The sequence below is a fragment of the Anolis sagrei genome, chromosome 3 (genome assembly GCF_037176765.1).
Source record: "Anolis sagrei isolate rAnoSag1 chromosome 3, rAnoSag1.mat, whole genome shotgun sequence".
Lineage (NCBI taxonomy): Eukaryota > Metazoa > Chordata > Lepidosauria > Squamata > Dactyloidae > Anolis > Anolis sagrei.
In genome coordinates this window covers 14,948,704-14,975,453 of record NC_090023.1, presented here as the reverse complement: position 1 = coordinate 14,975,453, position 26,750 = coordinate 14,948,704, and the positions used below count along the sequence as shown (strand labels likewise).

Below are 26,750 nucleotides of genomic sequence, written 5' to 3'. Positions count from 1 at the left end.
TTGGATAATAAATGGTATGCATGTTTGGTTCAGATCCAGCAAGTGATTTAGAAGCCTTTGTGGTACAAATGGACAAAAAAACCAACAAACATATATGCTTTGAGATGGATAGATGGATAGATAGATAGATAGATAGATAGATAGATATTTGCTATGGTGTCATTTCTGACTTAAGGTGAACCTATTTACAGATTTAAAAAAACAAACAAAGCACTTGCAAAATATATAGGCAACGGGGGAAAGACGACAGAGCATAAGTAGTACCAAGTATAAAGAAACAATCAACCAAATTTACAAAAATATTTTTTATTAAAAAGCAGGTATTTTTGAACAGGACAATACCAAACCAAATATAAACACTGCTAAATTCAACAGTTCACAGATGCAAGGGAGGACTACTCTCAAAGCAGTTACAATACTAGCACGTTCACTATCTTGGCACAAAAAGCAGTATCACAATCAGGGGGTGCAAATCACTTATCGGAGCCTGTCCCAGCGCCAGATACTGGCATCATCACACACAGCTATAAGGATACTACTGTCCCTGCTAAAGCTGGTTTGTCGAATAGCAGCAGCACACTTCGGATGAGTAAGAGTTGTACACCTAAAAAAAAAGAATCAGTGTCACATTCATATTTCTCATTTGCTCTTATCATAGAACAGGCATGGGCAAACTTCGGCCCTCCAAGTATTTTTGGGCTTTAATTCCCACAATTTGGAATTGTGGGAGTTGAAGTCAAAAACACCTGGAGGGTCGAAGTTTGCTCATGTTTGTCACAGACTATCACACAAATATGACTGTCTTAAAAGTATAGTGTCTTCATGGTGAGTCAAAAAATGACAATAGAGACATAATCTACTACCATGTGAATATCAGTCTTATTACCACAAGAACAGGAAGACAGCGATCATAGTTCCACAATATCTCTCTCGTACTATTTTTTGAATTCCCTAAATGTAAGAAAACTCTCCCACCAATCTGAAGAAAGATATTACTGTCATGCAGTGTCCCCAGGTGGCTGCAAAGTGATATTCTCCTGAGTTGGGTCTACTTCTTCAAGGAAAGGTATACCTATAGTAATGGCTTGGAATCTGCAAAATAATATTCCCAAGTGGAGGGATAGTTACCCACATAATGACTTCTGCCAAAATTAAGCATATCTCATTCTCCCCAGGGTAATGTGAAAATGAAAGGGAAATTGTACAATAATGGATATGCTTGGGAAGGTGGATTTTGTTCGCTCCCTTCAAATATCATCTAAACATTGTGTGTGTGCTTGCCTTCAAGTTGCCTGTTGTCTTATGGCATGAATTTCAGTGTTTTCTTAAGTCGGGAATACTCAGAGATGATTTTCCCAATTCCTTCCTTTGAAATATAGCCTGCAGCACCTGATGTTTATTAGTGGTCTGATATCCAACAACAATCCACAGATGGCCCAGCTTACCTTCCATGTTCACATAGGTTCTAGTAGCCTCCAAATGTTTACAGATTGTATAGTTGCCTATTGCAGCTTCCCAAATTAAGAGCATATTAATTGAATTTAAATCCATGTCCCATAGTGCTAACGAGCAAGAACCAATCACTCACTTGGCCTTATGGGGGTCTTCTACTTCTAAATCCCAAACATAAAGTTTGCCAACTTGATTACCTAGTGCCAGCATCTGAAAAAAAGAAGAAAAAAACACACATGAAGTCCATGTGTAACAATCTAACATACTAATTAGATGGAAGGAATGTCAGCCTAATTGTTCACTATAAGACACTATTAAACCTCTAGTGGAGTCATGCTTGAGAACCTAGGGCAGGGGTCCTCAAACTAAGGCCCGGGGGCCGGATGCGGCCCTCCAAGGTCATTTACCTGGCCCTCGCTCAGGGTCAACCTAAGTCTGGATCGACTTGAAAGCACACAACAAGAACAACAATCCTATATCATCAGCCAAAAGCAGGCCCACACTTCCCATTGAAATACTGATAAGTTTATATTTGTTAAAATTGTTCTTCATTTTAATTATTGTATTGTCTTAAGTGTTTTTGCACTACAAATAAGATATGTGCAGTGTGCATAGGAATTCATTCATTTTTTTTTCAAATTATAATCCGGCCCTCCAACAATTTGATAGACTGTGACCCGGCCCTCTGTTTAAAAAGTTTGAGGACCCCTGACCTAGGGAATGCCTAGAGAAGGCAGATTTTGTCAGATGCACTAAACTGGGATGAAAAGCTCATGACCTTCCAAATGTCAACTGACTGCAATTCGCATCTAGGTTTATGTGGCTTAACATCCCTCAATATAATAATCTCTCCACACCTATATTAAAACTCACAATTAACCTCTCTACAACCCATGCCACTTTTCTACAACCCTGACTTCCACACATGTAAACTGGACTGATTTCATATACGAATGCCCTGTCCGAACCTGTATCCTCCATTTTGGCTCTTACCTTTTGCCAGAAATCCATCGAAAACCTCATATACCAAATATCACACTGACTATAGTCAAACCGACCCAGAATAGTCACATTGGACTCGCTGGGCTTAATTTTATCTATGTCGTCTTCCATTTTGCCAGGCTTCCAGCATACAATGGCGTTTTCACAGGACTGTGGAGGGAATAAAAAAAAGTTACAATATAAACTGCAGAACACTTTCTCCTTTTCAATGTAACATTTGCAGGATGAGCCTCATTCAATATATGTAAACACTTTACTGTAAAGTAAAATTATCCAATTGAAGATGCCATCCCACTGAATTTTGTAATTCCAGCAATTAAAGGAACATACCTTGGAGAGTATAAGATCTCCAAGCCATCGCACACAGTCTACATAATTTCTATGTATGTCTCTAGTAGAGAAGTCAGGAAAGTGGATTTTCTGAGAAACAAATGGCCTGCAAAAGAAAAAGCAAGCATAGTTAAGCAGCAAAGCTTGAGAAGATGGGCGAATCCGTTGAGCAAATGGGCTTATTAACAAAAGACCCTCCTCCTTATAAATGCACAACAGAGTAACTTATTAGCGTGGCCCAGCACCAGCAGCCAAAAGTGATACAAAAACAAAAACACACAGACCAATGTAATCTCTTCCATAGGAGACTTTTCTTTACAGCAAAAATAATATGGCTGCACTATTTACAAAAACAAGGTTTCCATAACACGAACAAAGTTCTTTACACTTCCTTCTTTGCTTTCACGCTGGGCTTCTTTCTCATGCAGATAACCAGCTTCGCTCTCACAGAGCCTCTTCTCACACCAAAGTTACACAAGAGCTTCACACAGCAGCTTTTTACACACAACAGTCTTCACACTGAAACTTCACACATGATGGCCTTCAACCTGGGACTTCGCTCACTGAAGCTTCTCACACCAGGCCTACTAACATTGAGTCCTATCTCCCACTGAGGCCTTCTCAGACTGAGACCTCTCATACAGAGACAAACTAACACTGAGGCCTTCTCATACTGAGGCCTACAAACACACAGAGGCCCTTCTCCCACAGAGACCTCTCACAGACTGACAGCTACTTCAGACTGAGGGCTACTAAGCTGCAAGCACACCTGCTTATATTGAACTGCAGTTTTTGCTAAGTCATTGCATGCATTTAACCCTTTCAGTGTTGGACTCACATTTCTGTAATTAAAAATACCTAGTTAATTTTTATTATAGAAGAGGCACAGGCACAGTTCAAACATAACTCTTTTAAAAAATATTTTAAGCCACCTTAAATCCCATCTTGGGAGAAAGGTGGGATATAAAAACAATAACTATAAACAAATGCTCATGGTGTCTCGTGACAGAAATGACACATGTTTACTGTTCCATCCTCCACATGCCTGCTCAATTTCAGTGAATATATTTTGATTTCTTAATTAAGAGACTCTGTGACATTTAAACCAGCATCTTGTGGTTTAAGGACTCTCTTGGCATATAGAATCTGTATCAGATTACTTTTTGAGATAATTATGGAAATAGAAGCTTCGTAACTCCCCCAGGCTTACAAAGTAACATAAAAAATAGCTAAGAAAATCCATTGATGATACAGTAAAGCTTTTCCTGTATAAAAACAGTAACAGTATTTGTGTTGGGTTGTTGTAGGTTTTTTCGGGCTATAGGGCCATGTTCTAGAGGCATTTTCTCCTGACATTTTGCCTGCATCTGTGGCAAGCATTCTCAGAGGTAGTGAGTATTTGCGTTCCAATTCTATGCCTGTTATATTGAGCATAAACTCACCTGAAATGAATGAATATGCAGGACAATGCTGCCAAGCATGTATACTATAGTGAAAACAAAGTCAAAGGACAATTTAGAAGCTATTCTGTTTTTTGATATAAGAATTTATCATGTGATGACAATATTGATAAAATTTTGAAGACTATACTAGTGCAGAGAACACACATTTAGTTTGGGACTGCCCTTACCTGTTAGTTTTGTTGGGATTGTATTCATAGGATTCCTTGATTGCATTTATCATTCTCTTTGAATTGATTCGCCAGAGTTTCAGGGAGTGATCCATGCCACAAGACATGATTTTCTCACCAAGCAGATCATAATCCTACATGCAGAAAAAAATACTAGTTTAGATTTGCATTAATCATTAAAATTCAAACAAAGTATAAGCCAAGACAATAGCCACAGAATACTTTCAGATTAAGGACTTCTAACACTGTCAATCAAAAATCCTTATGCAGTTATTCAGTCTTAAAAGGAAGACAAAAGAGTTTGGGCTCCCCTTAAATTATGTAATCAGTGAAATCTGTAGATCTTCTCAAGGATTCTCAATTTTCTTGTCAAAGAAAGAAGTGAAGTGTGAAGAAAGGGGTAAGTAATTCATAAAACTTACTGCACTTAAAACTTCATCTCTGTGCCCTTCAACGCCTCCAAATATTGCCACCAAAGTGTCTGTCTGAATATTCCATAACCTTAGTGCATGATCTAACGGAACAAAAATCGAGAAGTTGTGTCAGGGTGTCAGTACCCCTTGCCATTAGCATTAGGAACCATCTAACAGAGAGTCACATGATGAATAACTACATAGTTCAAACAATACTTGGGATAGCAACACCTTCAATCATGGCTGAGCAACTAGTTTCATACAACTGCTTGTCTATACTTGGTATTCCTCAATTCTCCACATAATCTGGGTATGTATCATTATACAAACAGAGCAATGACACACTACATTGAAGCAAAACTTCACTCTTGATGCTTTATTTTGTGAAAAATGATGAAGTCCAAAACTCTAATAGAAATTTCTTTGTCTTTGGCACTATGGAATGTCAGAAATATTAAAAATTAACTAGGTATTTTTAATTACAAAAATGTGAGCCAAGCACTGAAATGGTTAAATGGCTGCAGTTCAATATAAGCAGGTGTGCCTGTAGCTTAGTGTGTTAGTAGGCCTCAGTATGAGAAAGCCTCAGTGTTAGTTCGTCTCAGTGGAAGAAAGGTCTCAGTCTGAGAGAGCCCTCAGTGTGAGGCAAGCCTTGGTATGAGAAACTTCAGTGAAAGGAAGCCCCAGGTTGAAGGCCTCATGTGTGAAGGCTGCTGTGTAAGTTCAGTGTGAAAGGAGGATCTGTGAAAGCAAAGCTGTTTATCTGCATGAGAAAGAAACCCAGCATGGAAGCAAAGAAGAAAGTATAAAGAACTTTATTTGCATTATGGAAACCTTGTTGTTGTAAACAATGCAACCATATTATTTTACTACAAAGAAAAGCCTCCTAAGGAAGATATAATATTGGTCTGTGTGTTTTTGTTCTTTTTATCCCTTTGGGTTATTGGTGCTGGGTCACACTGCTACTAATGTTAATCTGCTGTCCATTTATGAGGGTCTTTTGTTATTAAACCTACTTGTCAAACATAGAATGCTTATATAAAAGGACTGGGTAACATCTCCACTCACAGCAATGGCATCTGTCACAGACCCTCCACATTTGCAGGTTTAGCTTTTGGAGATTTGATATTCAGACTTGAATGTGTTCTCTCTAGGGACTACAGTCCAACTCTATCGCAAATCTTTGTGTGGCTTAGACTCAGATACTTCACTCTGATGTAGCTGCTAGAACAGAAGCATCGGCTTCCTGGTGTGGACTAATCAGAGCTTCCAATTTTTACTGAGAAACACTCTGGTTAAATTTAACCAAATATACATAACCCTGTAGTCCCCCCACTATGTTTTGGACTGTAATTCTAGAATCCTGGATCCTGTGCCATGCTGGTTGGTGTTCATATGGGAATTTTAGCCCAAAACATTTGGAACATCCTAGCTTTCCTACCACTTGTTTAAACTATGATGTGTTCATGCAAGGCAAGATCAGAATTGAGTTTGGGTTGTTGTAGGGTTTTTCTGGCTATATGGCCATGGTCTAGAGGCATTCTCTCCTGACGTTTCGCCTGCATCTATGGCAAGCATCCTCAGAGGTAGTGAGAGATACCTCTGAGGATGCTTGCCATAGATGCAGGCGAAACATCAGGAGAGAATGCCTCTACACCATGGCTATATAGCCCGAAAAACCCTACAACAACCCAGTGATTCCGGCCATGAAAGCCTTCGACAATAGGATTGAGTTTGTCAGACATAACAAACCAAGTTTTAAAACAGAAGATGCTCTGTCTCATGACAGTGCCAAAGGAGGAAAAGGAATGATCACAAACCAAAGGTTTGCCCCGTCTTATATTGTAATGCTGAAATATGACTCAATGTTATGTTGAAACTCACCCAAAGAGTAGTAAAAGAAAGGGGAGGAAAGTACATGGGCAAATACTATTAAATGTTCTCAGTGTGATTTGTTAAAACAGGCTGACAACATATGTGACAAATTGCAACATATTCTTGATTTATTATCAGCAGAAGGCTATCCTCCTCTTGTCATTGTTGTTCTAACAAAAGTGCCCCATAAACAGACTCATACCTTTGCTTACAGACAAAAGAAGATTCGGATCCCTGGGGTGAAATTTCAGTTCGTTGATTGCATTGCCATGGCCCACATAGTGCTAGAACAGAATTAACATATGAGGTTATTGTCTCCATATCGCAATATTCTGCATCAAAAGTTAGCGAAATAGTTTGAGGACAGCTTTTAGCTCTTCTATCAACTCACCTTGATGCACTGCATTGTGATAGGGTTAATTATCCTAATAATGCCTCTGGATCCAGCCACAGCCAGAAGGGGATGGCTTGTGTTGCTATCATAGGTCCACGCACAAGTGTAAAAGTTTTCATCTGCCTGAAGATCACAGTTAAGGTCTAAACATGCATCTGTCCAGTTGTCTACTGTCCATCAAATGTTGAAAAAGAATGTGTGAAAAATGCACGGAGGTGTTTAGAATATAAAACAATATAAGTTACAGAGTTTGGGATGACTTAAACTGGGATGTTGTAATTTATTATTTATACATCTTTTCACTACTGAAGTGTATAGAAAGCCTCTTGGCTAAGTTTATGACAAGGGCCACTCTCATAGATGGGCTGCGATATTATTTCTTGCTGAAGACCATCTGAATATTTCATTCAGAGAAATATTTTATTTCAGCGATGCTATTGAGCTCTTGGAAACCAGGGGGACAGAATTCACTGGGCAACAAAAATATAGGAATATGCTGCCTCCACTGCACTTATATTAATGCAAGGAGAAATGAAGAAACTTAGTAGGGAAAGAAAGTGGACAGTTGCTACTGAGCAGATGCAACATAACAAATCAAAATTTATTTGGTGACATTTCTGGTTAAGAACCCTTTCAGCAGGGTCCTATTTAACATGGAAATCTCCAAGACACAAGAGAAACCATAACGGATTGGGACAAAGCCTACGTGGTCTAGCAGTCTCTTTCTACACCAGCTAACTATTTATTTATTTATTTACTTTGCTTCTATACCGCTGTTCTCAGCCCGAAGGCAACTCACAGCGGTTATAAAAGGTAAAGCTTTCCCCTGACATTAAGTCTAGTCGTGCCCAACTCTGGGAGGTAGTGCTCATCTCCATTTCTAAGTCAAAGAGCCAGTGTTGTCCATAGACACCTCCAAGGTCTTGTGACCAGCATGACTGCATGACTGTTACCTTCCTGCAGAAGTAGTACCTATTGATCTACTCACATTTGCATGTCTTCAAACTGCTAGGTTGGCAGAAGCCCGCTCCCCGGATTCAAACCACCAACCTTTCAGTCAGCAAGCTCAGCAGCTCAGCGGTTTAACCTGCTGCACCACCAGCTCCCCCCCCCCCCCCCCCCCCGCCCAGCTAACTATATTCTTATGGTAAATGCGGGTAAGTACTGGGGGCTTGACAACTGTATTGGCTGCCAAGGAAATACTTGAAAGACTGCCATCACTGCCCCAACATTAAAAACAAATGTGTTTTGTCCCAAAGCAAGTTCTATAGCTACAGAGAGTAATTCTGGCATCTTTGGGGACAACAGCTGCACATTAAATTAATATTTCTAATTTGCTGAAAAACCTTCCTGAAATAAAAGGATACATCAGCATCCACATAGGATTGTAATAATCGTATTTCTCCTTGGGAATGGCATTCATAGAGAGTAACCTAGAAATGAACAAAAGGCAAGGTATTAGGATAGATACATTTTTAAGATATATTGTCAAAGTGTTAACTCACATTTCTCAAGTTATCTTTCTTTTCTCTTACAGTTGGGCAAGTAATAAAAACAGCATGACTTATAGGCATTCACAATATATTACTGGGGCAGTAACTTGCTCCAAATGTTCTTAGCCTTGTCCACCTCCTTTGACTCTGGTTTTATTGTTGCTGTGAGTTTTCAAATAGCACTTGACTTACAACAACACTGAAAGAAAGCAGAGACAGCATTTCTGGACAAGACTTGTTCAGAGAAGGCTTGCCATTATTTGGTCTGAAGCTGAGAAATTCTTTCTAATGTTCAGGTGGAATCTATTTTCCAGTCATTTGAATCTGCTGTTTAACTCAGACTGATTGCTTGACTTTTGGAAATATACAAACAAAATTTGCTCACAGACAAACGATGGTGGACTATGATTCCCAGAAACTCTGCTTTACCCATATTAACTGGAAACTTCTGGGGGTTCACCCAAAATTATCCAGGAACCAATATTTGAGAAACAGAAGAAATTACAAGGAAGATCAATACAACTATACCACTCACTCTGTTGCTGCCAACAGTGGCAAATACCAGGGGGTCGCCTTCTTTGCTGTGCCAGTTAAACTGTACCCCAAACAATGGCTGACCATGATCTTCCTAGAGAGGAGACATAATTGAGTCACATCACAAACCTGTATATTTTCTTTTCCCTAATTTCTTTTTACTCTTTATAAAACTCTGAGAAAGAGAAATACAGCAATCCCTGCCATCAAATTCCCAAAACTAACAATGTTATATCAATATATGAAGTACAACCATGTATATGCATTAACAAATTATTTGTAATTTATTTAATACTTAGTAAAACACAGAGATTAGTTGGTGAACCATTTTAAACATTCGGTTCTTTAGAATACATAGAATAAATTTAATACAGGTGCTTAGATCCTACAAAGTTAGGTAAAGATAAAAGTTTCCCCTTGACATTAAGTCTAGTTGAGTCTGACTCTGGGGAGTAGTGCTGATCTCCATTTCCATTAGAACACATAGAATAGGTGCTAAGATCCTACAAAGTTATGCTATTTTATTTGAACTCTAACCACAAAAAATAGCTGGTTAATTCTTCTGCAAGTCATGTTCTGTAAAGAGATCTGTGAAATAGAAAGGCTTCAGCATTTTTCCAAGTTATGGTAATCTCAACATTCAAAACACCTACCAGGATTTCCAACCAACTCCTGGTTTTGTTTAGCAAATAAGAAAATATTATTTTGAAATTATTTATCTCTTTTTTATTTAGTCACTCAATTATGCCAAAAAGATTTGAGTTTCCAGCAAAAGGGCCCCATATGTTCTAGTGCTCCCTTTAGGTCACACTTTCTCCAACATGTATCACTATATTACCTATCACAACAGAGGTAAGAAAGACACTATCTGTTTCTGCGGGGCAAAAAATGCTACAAATGAATACAATTTTTAATTTTATTAATTTTATTATTTTAATACAATTTCTTCAGACACAACTGATATTGACTTACAGGGCAGCAAAAAGAAATTCTGGTCCATGACTCTTTTATATACTAATATTTAGTTCACTGCCCAAGTCACTTAGCTCCCATGTAGTTACCAACCACCTCTTATATTAGTAAGGATTGGTGGGAATTGCAACCCTAAAACATCTGGAGTGTTGCAGTTTACCTAATCTTGGCTGTATAAAACATTGAGTTGAACAGGCTAAATGATATGGCTCAGTTTAAGCCAGCTCCTTATGGTCAACAACAACAACAACAACAATAATAATAATAATAATAATAATAATAATAATAAATCTTTATTTCTAATCTGCACCTCTCTTCCCAAAGGGACTAAGGGTGGCTTTCATGCCAAGTTTCCATGTCCCCTAAATACAAAAGGTGGTAAATACTATCTCCATTACAGTCCTTTTGAATAAGAGAATCTCTGGTCTTGAAATAAAACACCAGATTTTTTAGACCCGTTTGGTCAGTGATGTTGGGAGGTCAATGGTCCTTCCACACAGTCTATATCCCAGAATTTCAAGGTAGAAAATCCCACATTATCTGAGTGTGGACTCAGATAACCCAGTTCAAAGCAGATGCTGTGGGGTGTTCTGTCTTGATATTCTGAGATATAGGGCTGTGTGGAAGGGCCCCAAGTCTAACATCTAGAGACACAGAGGGTCATTCCTTTCACAGCTTAAGAACAGTATTTCTTTACTACTGTTCATAATGACTGTTTACTACTGCATCTGATGATTAGACTGAGTCTATGAAGATATATGCTTTACACTTCTTTCTCCTAGTTAGTTTCTAAGATGCTATAAGATTAATTTGTAGATTGTTTGTCATTTTTCATCCCATTGTCTCTATGAGAGATCTAAATTGTTAAATACCTTTAAGCTGTTTACACATTTGAAGGAATATTTGCATTTCTTTGACTTCCATTTGCCTTTCCCCCAGCTTTTTCTCCCTGGAGCATTGGGCGTGTTTGTGGGGGTGTCCGGGCGTTCTGTATTGGTACCACTCTCTATGCTGACAGCATCATCCTGAAAATTGAAAAAAGCATATTGGCTTTCATAACAAAAAATCAACAGTGAGGTTTTCAGGAGCAAGAGGGAAAAAACTTACTGAAGCACAGAGATAACGTCATTCTATTCAAAATAGTAGGAAACAGGAAGGCCCCCTCCCAGCTAGATGAGCTCTCAAAAACTGAAAAGTTATTTCACGTTGCTATGTTTTTGTTTTATGCCTCCAAGCAATTTTTGACTTATAGCAGTCCTTTTACAGGGTTTCTGAGTCTAAAGGTATGTGACTTGCCAGTGGGTTTTCACGGCTGAGTTCAAATCCATTTTTTCACAGGCAAAGTCCTACAATCAAACTACAATGTCATTCTGGCTCCATTCCACTGCTATACTAAGATTAATTTCAAGTTTCTATTTCATAATTTTGAAACTTACAGGCACAAACTGTGACAAAAACTGAGAACATGTCTGTGGCACTATGAGTATCAATTAAATAGATGCCTATAGCAGATTCAGAGTTTCCAAAATGTCACTCCCACCCCTTTCAGGAAGTGTAGATATTATCATGATCATCAACATAAGCTATCACTCGCAGCTGGGTATGATTGACTTACAAGTGTAGAGATTATGGGCAGTATCTAACTGATAAACTTCCACCCATGGGAATGGCAGCCTTTTCTTATACTTCCTCTTTCCCCTCAGGTCCTATTTAATCACTCACTTTGTTCTAAAAGGCCTCCAAAAACCATGATGCAAGATAATGGGCAAGAAATGACCCAATTTTACTCTGCCTTTGCTCAGCAAAACATGAAATGGCAAGATTCACACCACTCTTCATTCTGCTAATGCAGGGACATCAAGTAGAGCTCCTGGTGGTGCCATGGGTTAAACCCTTGTGGCGGCAGGACTGCTGACTGACAAGTCAGCAGTTTGAATCCGGGGAGTGGGTTGAGCTTCCTCTGTCAGCTCCAGCTTCCCATGTGGGGACATGAGAAGCCTCCCACAAGGATGTTAAAACAGCAAAACATCCAGGTGTCCCTGGGCAACTTCTTGCAGACAATCAATTCTCTCACAACAGAAGCGACTTGCAGCTTCTCAAGTCACTCCTGACACAAAAAAAAACAATCAAATAAATACCACACCATTTCTATGCAGAGCAGAAACAGAACCAATTATGATATACTTAATGAATCATGGTGTTGGAAGAGACCTCAAGGGCTATCCAGTCTAACCCCATTCTGCCATGCAGGAAAACACAATGAAAACACTCCAAATAGATGGTCATCCAGCCTCTGCTTAAAATCCTCCAGAGAAGGAGACTCTACCACACATTTCCTATATTACGTGTTTACACAATCTTTCCCATGGACCAAAGTTTACTACTCTGGAAGTGTGTTACTTCTATTCTGTCAGGAGCCTGTATTCTTCTGCCATCTGTACAGAGAAGGGGCTCACACTATTGTTACCTCTCAGGTTTGTCTGGACACATAAAACCTCTTCCCTCTTCCTTGTATCCATGCCACCAAGATGAAGACACAGGCCCCTTCTACATTGTCATATAATCCAGATTATCAAAGCAGATAATCCAGATTATTGAATTGGAACTAGGAAAAAGGGTTTATATATCTGTGGAATGACCAGGGTGAGACAAAGGACTCCTGTCTGCTGGAGCTAGGTGTGAATGTTTCAACTGACCACTTTGATTAGCATACAATGGGCAGACTGTGCCTGGAGCAAACTTTTGTTGAGAGGTAATTAGATGTCCCTGCCTGCTTCCTCTCTGTTGTTGTGCTGTTGCAATTTTAGAGTTTTTTAATACTGGTAGCCAGATTTTGTTCATTGTCATGGTTTCCTCCTTTCTGCTGAAATTGTCCACATGCTTGTGTATTTCAAGTTTGCTCCAGGCACAGTCAGCCCATTGCATGCTAATCACACCTAGCTCCAGCAGACAAGAGTCCTTTGTCTCACCCTGGTCATTCCACAGATGTATAAACCCCTTTTCCTAGTTCCAACGGACCTCACTACCTCTGAGAATGCTTGCCATAGATGCAGGCGAAACGTCAGGAGAAAATGCCTCTAGAACATGGCCATACAGCCCGAAAAAACCTACAACAACCCAGTGATTCTGGCCATGAAAGCCTTCGACAATACATTGTGTCAAAGAAAGTCATTTTTTTTGGGTGCACCTCCAGACTGTAGAATTAATGCAGTTCGGCACCACTTTAGGATCCCTGTATTATATTATAATACAGATCAGATTATTATATTACATTATATTTATTAATATAAAAAATACAAAGATTATTATTATTATTATTTGAAACACAATAAGATGAGTCCACAGCAGACTCATTACTATTATTATTATTAAGGTTTCTCTTTGGCCTTCTCTGCATCACTAGAGTAGGATTCAGTAGAATGGAGTCAAAGTGGTATCAAATCGCATTAATTCTACAGTGTGGACGAAACATGGAACACCCCCCCCCCCCCGGAATGGAGCCGCTTTCAGGATCCCGCTTCAAAAGGGAGGCCTGGCTTGGTTGCTAAGCGACGCGGTAGGTAGGCCCAAAGCCTGGCCTCGATTGGGCGCTGCGGCCTCTCACATTCTCATCCCCCGAGAGGTCTCCCGGGTTGCTGTTCTCGTCGCTGCTCAGCTTCTGCTTCTTGGCCGGCATCTCGGCCCCGCTTCCCCCCGCCGCCGCCGCTGGCGCTCCTTCGGCCGCCTCGTTGCTCCCGTTGCCGCCACCTCCACCCCTTCCTCCTCTCCTCCGCTCAGACATCTTCCTGCCCGCGGCCGTAAAGCGCGGGAGTACAGCTTGAGCCTCTTGCCACACCGCCGTCAAGCGCGCGCGGCTTGCCTGTCGCGAAAGTGCCGCCCTCAAAGCCACACTGCTGAAAAGAACGGAAAGTCGAAGGAAGACGCTCATTGATTGGACGAAGCGCCCAGTAAAGGAAAGCAGAGAGGTTGGAGTTGGGCAATCCGCCGCTAGAGGGGGTGCGCGCGCCTGCTTGCCTGGGGATGGAAAGTGTGTCAAAGAAAGTCATTTTTTTGGGTGCGCCTCCAGACTGTAGAATTAATGCAGTTCGGCACCACTTTAGGATCCCTGTATTATGTTATAATACAGATCAAATTATTATATTACATTATATTTATTAATATTAAATTATATTTATGATATTTTATTGTAGTTAGTAATATAAATATAAATATAACAATAGAGATATAATAATATAATAATTTAATATAACAATTTTATAACAATGCGAGTAATATAAATAAACAATATAATAATATATAATTAATAATACATAATTATATTGTTTATTTATGTTACTAACATTGTTATCAAATTGTTCTTGTTCTCAAGAACAGAGAAGCATCCCGAGCTCTAAGGATTACCTGGGAAGGAATCCCACTGGAGCATTGCAGCACACCCAAATACCTGGGAGTCACTCTGAGCACGGTCCAGTGCTCTTATCTACAAGAAGCACTGCCTGAACATGAAGCAAAAAGTGGGTGCTAGAAACAATATCATACGAAAGCTGACTGGCACAACCTGGGGATCACAACCAGATACAGTGAAGACATCTGCCCTTGCGCTTGGCTACTCTGCTGCTGAGTACGCATGCCCAGTGTGGAACACATCTCACCACGCTAAAACAGTGGATGTGGCTCTTAATGAGACATGCCGCATTATCACGGGTTGTCTGTGCCCTACACCACTGGAGAAATTACCCTGTTTAGCCGGTATTGCACCATCTGACATCCACCAGGAAGTAGCAACCAATAGTGAAAGGACCAAGGCAGTGACATCTCCAGCTCATCCCCTGTTTGGGCATCAGCCAGCACGTCAATGACTTAAATCAAGAAATAGTTTTCTAAGATCTACAGAGACACTCCCTGGAACACCTCAGGAAGCGAGAGTCCAAAAGTGGCAGGCTCAAACCCAGAACCTCAACCAATGGCTGATACCAAATGAGAGACTCCCCCCTGGGCACACAGAAAACTGGGCGACTTGGAAGGCGCTGAACAGACTGCGCTCTGGCACCATGAGATGCAAAGCCAACCTCAAGAAATGGGGTCACACATTTTCCCCCTTTTACGGCTGATGCAGAGCCAACCATAAGAAATTGGGCTACAAAGTGGAATACACGACATGCGAGTGTGGAGAGGAGCAAACCACTGACCACCTGCTGCAATGCAACCTGAGCCCTGCTACATGCACAATGGAGGACCTTCTTGCAGCAACACCAGAGGCACTCCAAGTGGCCAGATACTGGTCAAAGGACATTTAATCAACTACCAAACTCACAATTTTTTGTGTTTGTTTGCTTTGTTCTGTTACAAATGTAATATAATTGACTAATTGCCCTGACACGACAAATAAAAAATAAGTTCGGCACCACTTTAGGATCCCTATATTATATAATAATACAGATTTTTTTTATTTATTTATCGTGTCATCAGCAACCATTGTATTACAATTCTAACAGAGCAAAACAAACGCAGAGATTAAAAAGAAAAAGAAAAAGAAAAAAAAAACCACACAGATTTTGTAAATTTGGTATTTGGTTAAATGTCCTTTGACCAGTATCTGGCCACTTGGAGTGCCTCTGGGGTCGCTGCAAGAAGGTCCTCCACTGTGCATGTAGCAGGGCTCAGGTTGCATTGCAGCAGATGGGCAGTGGTTTGCTCTTCTCCACACTCGCATGTCGTGGATTCCACTTTGTGGCCCCATTTCTGAAGGTTGGCTCTGCATCTCGTGGTGCCAGAGCGCAGTCTGTTCAGCGCCTTCCAATTCGCCCAGTTTTCTGTGTGCCCAGGGGGGAGTCTCTCATTTGGTATCAGCCTTTGATTGAGGTTCTGGGTTTGAGCCTGCCACTTTTGGACTCTCACTTGCTGGGATATTCCAGCGAGTGTCTCTGTAGATCTTAGAAAACTATTTATTGATTTAAGTCGTTGACGTACTGGCTGATGCCCAAACAAGGGATGAGCTGGAGATGTCTCTGCCTTGGTCCTTTCACTACTGGTTGCTACTTCCCGGCGGATGTCAGGTGGTGCAATACCGGCTAGACAGTGTAATTTCTCCAGTGGTGTAGGGCACAGACACCCCGTGATAATGCAGCATGTCTCATTAAGAGCCACATCCACTGTTTTAGTGTGATGAGATGTGTTCCACACTGGGCATGCATACTCAGCAGCAGAGTAGCATAGCGCAAGGGCAGATGTCTTCACTGTGTCTGGTTGTGATCCCCAGGTTGTGCCAGTCAGCTTTCGTATGATGTTGTTTCTAGCGCCCACTTTTTGTTTGATGTTCAGGCAGTGCTTCTTGTAGGTCAGAGCACGGTCCAAAGTGACTCCCAGGTATTTGGGTGTGCTGCAATGCTCCAGTGGGATTCCTTCCCAGGTAATCCTCAGAGCTCGGGATGCGTGTCTGTTCTTAAGGTGAAAGGCGCATGTCTGTGTTTTAGATGGATTAGGGATCAGATGGTTTTCCCTGTAATAGGCAGTAAGAGCACCTAGAGCTTCGGAGAGCTTCTGTTCTACCATCTCAAAGCTCCCTGCTTGAGCAGTAATGGCACGATCGTCAGCATAGATGAAACTCTCTGTCCCTTCTGGTAGTGGCTGGTCATTTGTGTAGATGTTGAACATGGATGGAGCAAGCATGCTCCCCTGAGGCAGGCCGTTCTTCTGTTTCCGCCATCTGCTTCTCTGGCCCTGGAACTCAACAAAAAAAGCTCCTGTTTTGTAGCAGGTTTCCTATGAGGCAGGTGAGGTGGTAGTCCTTTGTGATATTATACATTTTTCTCAGGAGGAGGCGGTGGTTCACAGTATCATAGGCTGCTGACAAGTCTAATTATACAAGTCTAATAATACAGATCACATTATTATATTACATTATATTTATTAATATATTGTATATATTATTACATTATATTCATTATATTAATATATTAATATTATATTATATTTATTATATTTTATTGTAGTTAGTAATATAAATATAACAATATAAATATAATAATATCATAATTTAATATAACAATTTTATAACAATGTTAGTAATATAAATAAACAATATAATAATATACAATTAATAATATATTAATTATATATTATTATATTTATTATATATAATATAATATTGTTGTTGTTCATTCGTTCAGTCGTCTCCGACTCTTCATGACCTCATGGACCAGCCCACGCCAGAGCTCCCTGTCGACCGTCACCACCCCCAGCTCCTTCAAAGTCAGTCCAGTCACTTCAAGGATGCCATCCATCCATCTTGCCCTTGGTCGGCCCCTCTTCCTTTTGCCTTCCACTTTCCCCAGCATAATTGTCTTCTCTAGGCTTTCCTGTCTCCTCATGATGTGGCCAAAGTACTTCAGCTTTGTCTCTAGTATCTTTCCCTCCAGTGAGCAGTCGGGCTTTATTTCCTGGAGGATGGACTGGTTGGATCTTCTCGCAGTCCAAGGCACTCTCAGAACTTTCCTCCAACACCACAGCTCAAAAGCATCGATCTTCCTTCGCTCAGCCTTCCCTAAGGTCCAGCTTTCACATCCGTAGGTGACTACAGGGAATACCATGGCTTGGACTAGGCGGATCTTTGTTGCCAGTCTGATGTCTCTACTCTTTACTATTTTATCGAGACCGGACATTGCTCTCCTCCCAAGAAGTAAGTGTCTTCTGATTTCCTGGCCACAGTCTGCATCTGCAGTAATCTTTGCACCTAGAAATACAAAGTCTGTCACGGCCTCCACATTTTCTCCCTCTATTTCCCAGTTGTCAATCATTCTTGTTGCCATAATCTTGGTTTTTTTGACGTTTAGCTGCAACCCGGCTTTTGCGCTTTCTTCTTTCACCTTGATTAGAAGGCTCCTCAGCTCCTCCTCGCTTTCGGCCATCAGAGTGGTGTCATCTGCATATCTGAGGTTGTTAATGTTTCTTCCAGCAATTTTCACCCCAGCTTTGCATTCATCCAGCCCCGCACATCCTCGCATGATGTGTTCTGCATACAAGTTAAAAAGGTTGGGTGAGAGGATGCAGCCTTGCCGTACGCCTTTCCCAATCTGGAACCAGTCTGTTGTTCCGTGGTCAGTTCTGACTGTTGCTACTTGGTCCTTGTACAGATTCCTCAGGAGAGAGACAAGGTGGCTTGGGATGCCCATCTCACTAAGAACTTGCCACAATTTATTATGATCCACACAGTCAAAGGCTTTAGAATAGTCAATGAAGCAGAAGTAGATGTTTTTCTGAAACTCCCTGCCTTTCTCCATTATCCAGCGGATATTGGCAATCTGGTCTCTCGTTCCTCTGCCTTTTCTAAACCCAGCCTGAACATCTGGCAACTCTCGCTCCATGTATTGCTGGAGTCTTCCTTGCAGGATCTTGAGCATTACCTTACTGGCATGAGAAATAAGGGCCACTGTACGGAAGTTTGAGCAGTCTTTCGCATTTCCCTTTTTTGGTATGGGGATATAAGTGGATTTTTTTTCCAGTCTGATGGCCATTCTTGTGTTTTCCATATTTGCTGGCATATGGCATGCATCACCTTGACAGCATAATCTTTTAGGATTTTAAACAGTTCAGCTGGGATCCCATCGTCTCCTGCTGCCTTGTTGTTATATTATATTGTTTATTTATATTACCAACATTGTTATAAAATTGTTATATTAAATTATTATATTTATATCAAGCTGGAATGTGTCCAGAGGAGGACGACTAAAATGATCAAGGGTCTGGAGAACAAGCCCTATAAGGAGCGGCTTAAGGAGCTGGGCATGTTTAGCCTGAAGAAGAGAAGGCTGAGAGGAGATATGATAACCATGTATAAATATGTGAGAGGAAGCCACGGGGGGGCGGGGGGGGGGGAAGCTTGTTTACTGCTTCCATGGAGATTAGGACAAGGAACAATGGTTTCAAACTACAAGAAAAGAGATTCCATCTGAACATGAGGAAGAACTTCCTGACTGTGAGAGCCGTTCAGCAGTGGAACTCTCTGCCTTGGAGTGTGGTGGAGGCTCCTTCTTTGGAGGCTTTTAAGCAGAGGCTGAATGGCCATCTGTCAGAGGTGATTTGAATGCAATATTCCTGCTTCTTGGCAGAATGGGGTTGGACTAGATGGCCCATGATGGCTCTTCCAACTCTTTGATTCTATGATATTGTTATATTTATATTACTAACTAGCCATCCCCTGCCACGCATTGCTGTGGCTCAGTATGTGTATATTTATTTATTTACAGTATTTATATACCACTTTTCTCACCCCAAGCAGTGTGTGCATATGTATGTGTATATGTGTATAAATGTGGTTTTATGCATGCATTGTAATGTATTTATTTATTTATTTGGCTTTTTAAGTCTTTTCCGCTGTGTTTTTCAGTGTTTTGATGAGTGATGGTCACTCGTTGGCCTGATATGTGTATTGTGTCCAAATTTGGTGTCAATTCACCCAGTGGTTTTTGAGTTATGTTAATCCCACAAATGAACATAACATTTTTATTTATATAGATGTTATGTTATTATATTACTATTATATATTATTACTATTATATTACTATTATATATTATTACTATTATATTATTTCTCCCAGGTTGGGAGAAAGGACTCTTGTTGGTTGGAGACAAGTGTCAATGTTGCAATTGGCCAGCTTGATAAGCCTTGAATAGCCTTGCAGCTTCAAAGCCTGGCTGCTTCCTGCCTTCTTTCTCCCACCCTGGACATTCCACAGATATATAAACCTCACTTGCCTAGTTTCCAACAGACCTCACTATTTCTGAGGATGCCTGTCATAGATGTCGGAGAAACGTCAGGAGAGAATGCTTCTGGAACATAGCCATATAGTCTAGAAAACTCACAGCGACCTGGTGATTCCAGTCATGAAAGACTTCAACAACACAGTCATCTGTACTGTTTTTCATATTGCTAGCAGTTTTGAGTCTCATTAAAAGGAGAAAGCAAGATATTATTATTATTATTATTATTATTATTATGGCATCAGATTGCATTTATTCTGCAATGTAGATGCTCCTTTAGCCAGCCTTTTAAGGCCTTCATGCCTTGGATGTCCTGAATTTCTGGAGAAAACACAAGCAAGGAAATTTCAATGAATCACCTATTTATTTTGGACCCAGTTTGACTTACAAAGAATTGGGTAAAAACACCAGGATCAACTGGTGTATTTTTTTTCCTGGCATAAATGCAGTGTTGAAAGAGACTTTGCTTACTGATTTCAGCCTTTTTCCAATTTTTGTATGTAAGATTGCAAGTTTGTATTTCATCTCTGCTATTAAGAGTAAAGATTTTTCTGTTCATTTCTACTCTTGTCTGTGTGTCTTGTGCATGGGATGTGGCTAAGATCCACTTGCTGCGCAACAAAGTTGGGTAAAATGCCGACATATCCCTCTATCTGTTGTCTGTCCTGTCTGTTTAACAGCATTGAATGTTTGCCGTGTATGTGTTCTGTGATCCGCTCTGAGTCCCCTTCGGGGTGAAAAGGGTGGAAAATAAATGCTTCAAATAATAAAACAATAAATAACTTTGAGCCATGGCATTTAAAGTGGTTTCAAACTCCTTTGCTTCTGAAGTTTAGATGCACCTGAGTTTCACTTATTAGACTCATACCATATTACGGAAGAGATACATCAGTCTATTTGAGGACCAGAACTTTTCTTCACTTACTCAGTGGTAGGAAACTTATAAAAAAAAAGTGTTGTAGTGCCTCTTGCTTTTTGCAGAGAGATGTAAATGTTTTTATTTTGCTTTTGGAGATTCAAATTGACTGCTGTATCCACCTACACGTCTGTATTTTCGGCATCTCGTAAGTCGGAAGCACACAATTGGAAGGCACGCAATGACGACGTTGAAGTAGACGTGAAGTCTTCAGCCCACGACAGTCAGGAAGGTAATCCTTGAGCCGAAAAGGAAGGCGAGAAATATATGCTTTAAATAGGAATTAACGATTTTCCTCGGTTCAAATGAGTAATTTTGTAAACATCTGGAAAAACGAAATCGTACTTCAAGTTTCCTCTTTTCACCACTCAAGGCACGCTACAACGCCTACAGACTATCATAATAGGATACATAAGTGCTACTGGTAGAAAGCTGCTGATTTTAGCCTCGGGGTTTATTGTTGAAGGGCTCTCTTTGAAATAATTTAAACAGAAACAGGATCCTGAGAGTCCTCAATCTATTTTGAAGGATGCAGGAAGAAGCTGCCTTATGCAGAGAGTCAGACAGCTACTTTGCTCTGTCTTCTAAACTGGTCTCTTTTGCAGATCTTCAAAATCTGGAAGAGCTTTTCAGAATCTGTGTGTTTTGATATCAGCACCCACCATGTGAAACGCATTAAAATTCATTAGCAAACGAGTGCGTGCCTCGGTGCACACAAATTAACTGACATTTTGAAGTAGATGAAAAATAAAAATAGGAATCAAAGGCTTCCTCGTCTGAGAAAATTAGGCAAAGAAATTGGGAACAGCGAGCAGCATCGCTATGCAACTTTTGGCTTCTGTACATAGAAAAACATAAGTCATTTTGGAGCAGAGGGAAGGAAGAATCCAATGGGAGTTTGCACTCGGTCCATTCCTGTGGTTTCAAAGTATTTGGATAACGCTGGAGCGCTGCTGTTGTTAATAAACCAGAAGTGGTGGCACAGCAACAACAAAGAGATTTCTCTTAGTTTGCTCTCAGACTGAGGGGTTTTCCCAGGTTCTGGGCAGTCTGCTTTAATGTGCCAGACATGCAAAGCATAAAGTGGCAGTTTGCATGATCCATATGCTGATCATTACAGAGGACCCTTGGCATCTCCTGGTTTGGTTTGGTTCCAGAACACAGAAACACACCCAACCTATGGATACCAGCATCTGTGGATTCTCAAGTCCCATTATATTCAGTAAAATGTTGTCCAAACAGCAAAAACAAGGTTGCCCGGATGTCAAAAGTGTCATGCCCGACTGCTTTCTCCCTTCCCCAGCTCTGAGAAGGCCTAACTTACAATGTTTCTACGGCCACGGTCTGGCAATGCTGTGCAGGCTCTCTTCGTGGCTCTTTCTTTCCTTCCTCCAATTCCCTCATATGCTTTCTCCCTTCCTCTTTTCATCCTTTATTTCCTTCTTCCCTGGCTTTTCCTCAAACACTTTCCATCCTATTCTTTCTTTTCTTTCACTTCTCTTTTTTCTTTCTCTCTTCATTTCTTCTTTCTTCCCTTCCTTTCTCATTTTTATCGTCCCCTCATACCTTTCCCCTTCCTTCCTTTCCTCTTCTTCCTCTTTCCTTCCTTTCCTTTCTTTCCCTCCATTTTCTCATTCTTTCTACTTTCTTCTTTTCATAGAATCATATAATAATAGAGATGGAAGGGACCACATGGACCATCTAGTCCAACCCCCTGCCATGTAGGAAAAGCTCCTTTCCCTTCGTACACATCACCCAGTCATATGACAAAGGGCCACTTCACTTAGCAACAACACAACTGCTTTGTTCCTTTTCTTTCCTGCACTGGGTCCAAAAGGGGTATTTCTTAAAGTTCAAAATATCAATTATTTTAAGTTGCATAATGAAGGGTATGTGCGCCAAGTTTGGTCCAGATCCATCAAGCTATGTAGGAGCCTTTGTGGAACAAACCATCCAACCAACTAACCAACCACCCTACATACATACATATTTGACTTTTATGTTTGTGTGTGTGTGTGTGTGTTTATTTATTTATTTAAACATTTAGAATTTGCCCTTCTCACCCCGAAGGGGATTCAGGGCGGAGTACAGCATATATACGGCAAACATCCAATGCTGGGACACAAATTCATATACACATACATAAACATTAAAAACATTTATCAAAACATTAAAATACACCATTTAAAACCATCCCAATCATCCGTGTCAAATCTAATTGGCCTGGTAATCTTTCGTATTGCCGTTTTATTGCCCTGTCCTGAAAACTTGCTCCCACAGCCAAGTTTTACCATCCTTCTAAAGGACAGGAGAGAGGGGGCCGACCTGATCTCACCAGCCAGGGAGAAATCACCGAGAAGGCCCTGTCTCTCGTCCCCACCAATCGCGCCTGTGACAATGGCGGGACGGAAAGCAGGGCCTCCCTGGAGGATCCTAATATCTGTGATAGTTCATAGGGGGAGATGCGTTTGGACAGGTAATTTGGGCCAGGGCCGTTTAGGGCTTTATAGGACAAAGCCAGCCACTTTGAATTGTGCCTAGTAGCAAACTGGAGCCAGTGGAGCTGGCGTAACATGGGTGTTGTATGCTCCCTGTATACCGCCCCAGTTATTAACCTGGTTGCCTCTCATTGGACTATTTGTAGGTTCTGAGTAGTCTTCAAAGGCAACCCCACATAGAGTGTGTTGCAGTAGTCTATCCTAGATGTAACGAGAGCGTGGACCACCATGGCCAAGTCTGACTTCCCAAGGTACAGGCGCAGCTGGTACACAAGTTTTAATTGTGTGAACGCTACCCTGGCCACTGCTGCAACCTAGGATATATATATATGTCTCTAATGTCGCTGGACTGCAACACCCATCATCATTCTTTGTTGGGTCCACTGGCTAGGGCTGTAGGAGGTGCAGTTCTGCAACATAAGAAAAGCTGTGTATTCCCCCTCATTTTGCTAAGTCATTTTTAGATGCAGTCAGACATTTCTTTCTCAATGAAGTTGTAGATCTCAGATTTGAACAAACTTATCAGAACAAAAAATTAACAAAAAAAAGGAGGAATGAGAGAAGGTGCACTGGATGGAACTTTGCCTTCGTACCAAACTGGCAAACATACAAGAATTCACTTCGGGTGTGGATATGGTACTGTTATCCTGCCATCATCCTCATAATTCTAAGCGAAAAACAGGAACTTGGGGTTATTAGAGAGCTTTTGTAAGTTTAGAACATTTTGCCCAGTGCTGGAATGCAGCTGTTTCTGTGGAAGGAAGCAGGAGCAGACATTCTGTGTATGCCAGCAGTATTTCACAAAAGTACTGAGGAAGGGAAATGGGGAATAGTTTATCCAGCTGAAATGACTTTGAAAAAGCGATATAGGCGGTCTCAACTAGCTAACGGTTATGGTGATGTAGGATCTTTTCCTTGGAACATAGGGCTCATTTGCATACTTTATTAGCAACAGAGATAACCTCAATAATGCAATATCCTGAAATGAACAAAACATTTGTTGTTGTTAACTGTCTTCAGATTGACTTTGACTTATGGTAGGGGTGTCCATCGTGTGTCATCCAGCAGCTCTTGGAAGCCCCTCCTGTTGAATGATTCCAGCTACTGTAAGCTACTCGCCGGGCCTCGGGTTTGGGGCCTGGTGTGCCAAGCTTCTCAAAGGATTGAATAAGATACAGATGGGATGAAGGCAAAGATCAGAGGCTTTGTTTTCCTTTGGCCAAAAGAGAATGCCAGCAGAGTCTGCGCTCCAAAGACTGACATAAACACAATTGCAAGCATATAGTTTTATTTATATTGCTTTGAAAGTTATTCAAAACAAAGAGACTTTGCTGTGCTTGTTGTTAATTAGTCCAAATTGGTGCCGGCTTGGATAGGCTCTCTGATAGGTCCACCAAGAACAGTGTCTATCATTACTATGAATCGGCTCCAGTTGAGGCGGGAGATTTAACAAACTGTTCTTGGTCAGTCCAGGAAAGGGACATAGGAGGCTATATCAGTTTCTGCTTGGCCACAACAAGACAATGGGATTTGACCGATCATACAATGGATGCTGAGGGTGTTGGCACACTTTGAATGCTATCCCCAAGGTAGGGGGTCCGATTTGGAAATCAAGATGGGGAAACATTCCTAGAAAAATATTAAGATAACATCTGGAAAGAACTTGGTGACTCTTCCTAATCCTGTTATGTGTCTCCCAGGGCATTGTGAAGGAATTAAGGTCATTCCTAAACTATATATAGAACCATGTCCTGGGGCACGGGGTGGGTACATAGTGCTTGTGCAATTTATTTATTTATCTATTTTTATTTCGCATATTTGTATCCTATCCTTCTCACCTCCAGAGGGGGAGTCAGGGTGGATTCACAACAGGCATGCAAACAATGCCAGCAGCAATAATACACAATAATAACACTTAAAACAATTCACTTAAAACATCAAATTACTAAAACAGTTGTTTAAAAATTACATAGGTTTAAAATCATAGTCTGGATCAGTCCAGAATGTAAACAATTGTATTGAATGCATTGTCAAAGGCTTTCATGGCCAGAATCACTGGGTTGTTGTAGGTTTTTTTCAGGCTATATGGCCATGTTCCAGAGGCATTCCCTCCTGACATTTTGCCTGCATCTATGGCAAGCATCCTCAGAGGATGCTTCCTCTGAGGACGCTTCCCATAGATGCAGGTGAAACGTCAGGAGAGAATGCCTCTAGAACATGGCCATATAGCCCAAAAAAAACCTAGAACAATCCAATTGTATTGAAGCCACACAACTTGTGGCAAGTTCACTGAGAAGTTGCCTGAAAGTGGGGAAAAGGTTACTGTGGACTTCACTGCTGGCACTTATGGGACTGTAGATTTTGAAGTTCAATTTGGGGTCCTGATGTTTTGATAACACTCCCACTATCTTCAATTGCAATTGTGCTGGCCATCAAGTGGGAGGGAGGCAACCAGTAAGACACAGCTACAGCATGCCTTATACATTGCATCTTATTTATCCTATGTAGATTGTAAGCCTGAGGGCAAATTAACATTTTGAAAGCCGCTCTTGAGTGCCTTTGTAGCTGAAGAGCTGGCAAAACTTCTCTAAATTAATCAAACCATAAACACAGACTTTTGTGGCAGTGTGCAGCCCTCATAGCCATATTTCACTTATCTCTGGGTTTGAAAATTGACCAGAGTTTGAGCGGAAATCCAAGTTCTAATATCAAGGGAGCCATGAAACTCACTGAGTGATTTTTGCCCATTTATTCTTCCCCAGCCTAACCAGCCTTGCACAGCTCTTTTGATGATAAAGGAACAGAACATTGTATGATTCTGCTCCACAAGTAGATCCACAGTATGTTTTGAAGCCACAAAAGGTGACCCAAAATGTGATTGAGAATTCAAAGTTATTTTTAAAACACAGAGACCTGCTGCTTTTACTTAACCAGGAGATGTCTCTTGTGATTGTTCTATGGGCTTTTCAAAATGCTATACGAGAGAGCGAATGAGTCGGCTCTGCCCCACAGAAGGGGAGGAGGGTGAGAGTTGAATCATCTCTGTCCTCTACAGCTATGTCCATGGACATTTTTAGTTGCAGGTTTTGTGGCCACGGTTATTATTAGCTTCTAGTATATATTGCTCCAGTCTCTTTTATGTCAAACTGTGAGAAAGCAATGACATTTTCCTCCTTGCAGCAAACAAAACCATGTGAACATATTTGCTACTCCCGTTGGGGTCATTTTTCTTTCCTTTCTTTCCTTTCCTTCTTTTTAGTTATGAAAGCTGAAGTAAAATTGACTTAGATTTATAAGTATTTAAAAGAACTGCATGAAAAAAAATTAGCTGTCATCTATTTTTGACAAATTGTAAAGCAAAATGTATTTAGACATTACTTCCAAAGAAGAGAAAGCTGCAATAAAAGGAATCACTTATGCAGATATACAATTTTCCCATTGTTTTAGCCAGTTTGTTATAAGAATCTTTGCACAACTTTCAC

General features: G+C 40.8%; 1 protein-coding gene across 1 annotated transcript; it reads right to left on the bottom strand.

The window, feature by feature from the left end:
• Positions 1-290: 290 nt before the first annotated feature.
• Positions 291-13,904, bottom strand: EED (embryonic ectoderm development). Its single transcript, XM_060771144.2, has 12 exons — positions 13,700-13,904; positions 10,968-11,120; positions 9,125-9,217; positions 8,464-8,529; positions 7,094-7,219; positions 6,905-6,986; positions 4,837-4,928; positions 4,415-4,548; positions 2,785-2,890; positions 2,446-2,604; positions 1,589-1,662; positions 291-604 (listed from the first exon to the last, which is right to left on the bottom strand). The coding sequence occupies exons 1-12, from the start codon at positions 13,874-13,876 to the stop codon at positions 478-480; spliced, it is 1,389 nt and encodes a 462-aa protein (XP_060627127.2). The 5' UTR covers positions 13,877-13,904; the 3' UTR covers positions 291-477.
• Between the last annotated feature and the right edge of the window lie 12,846 nt (positions 13,905-26,750).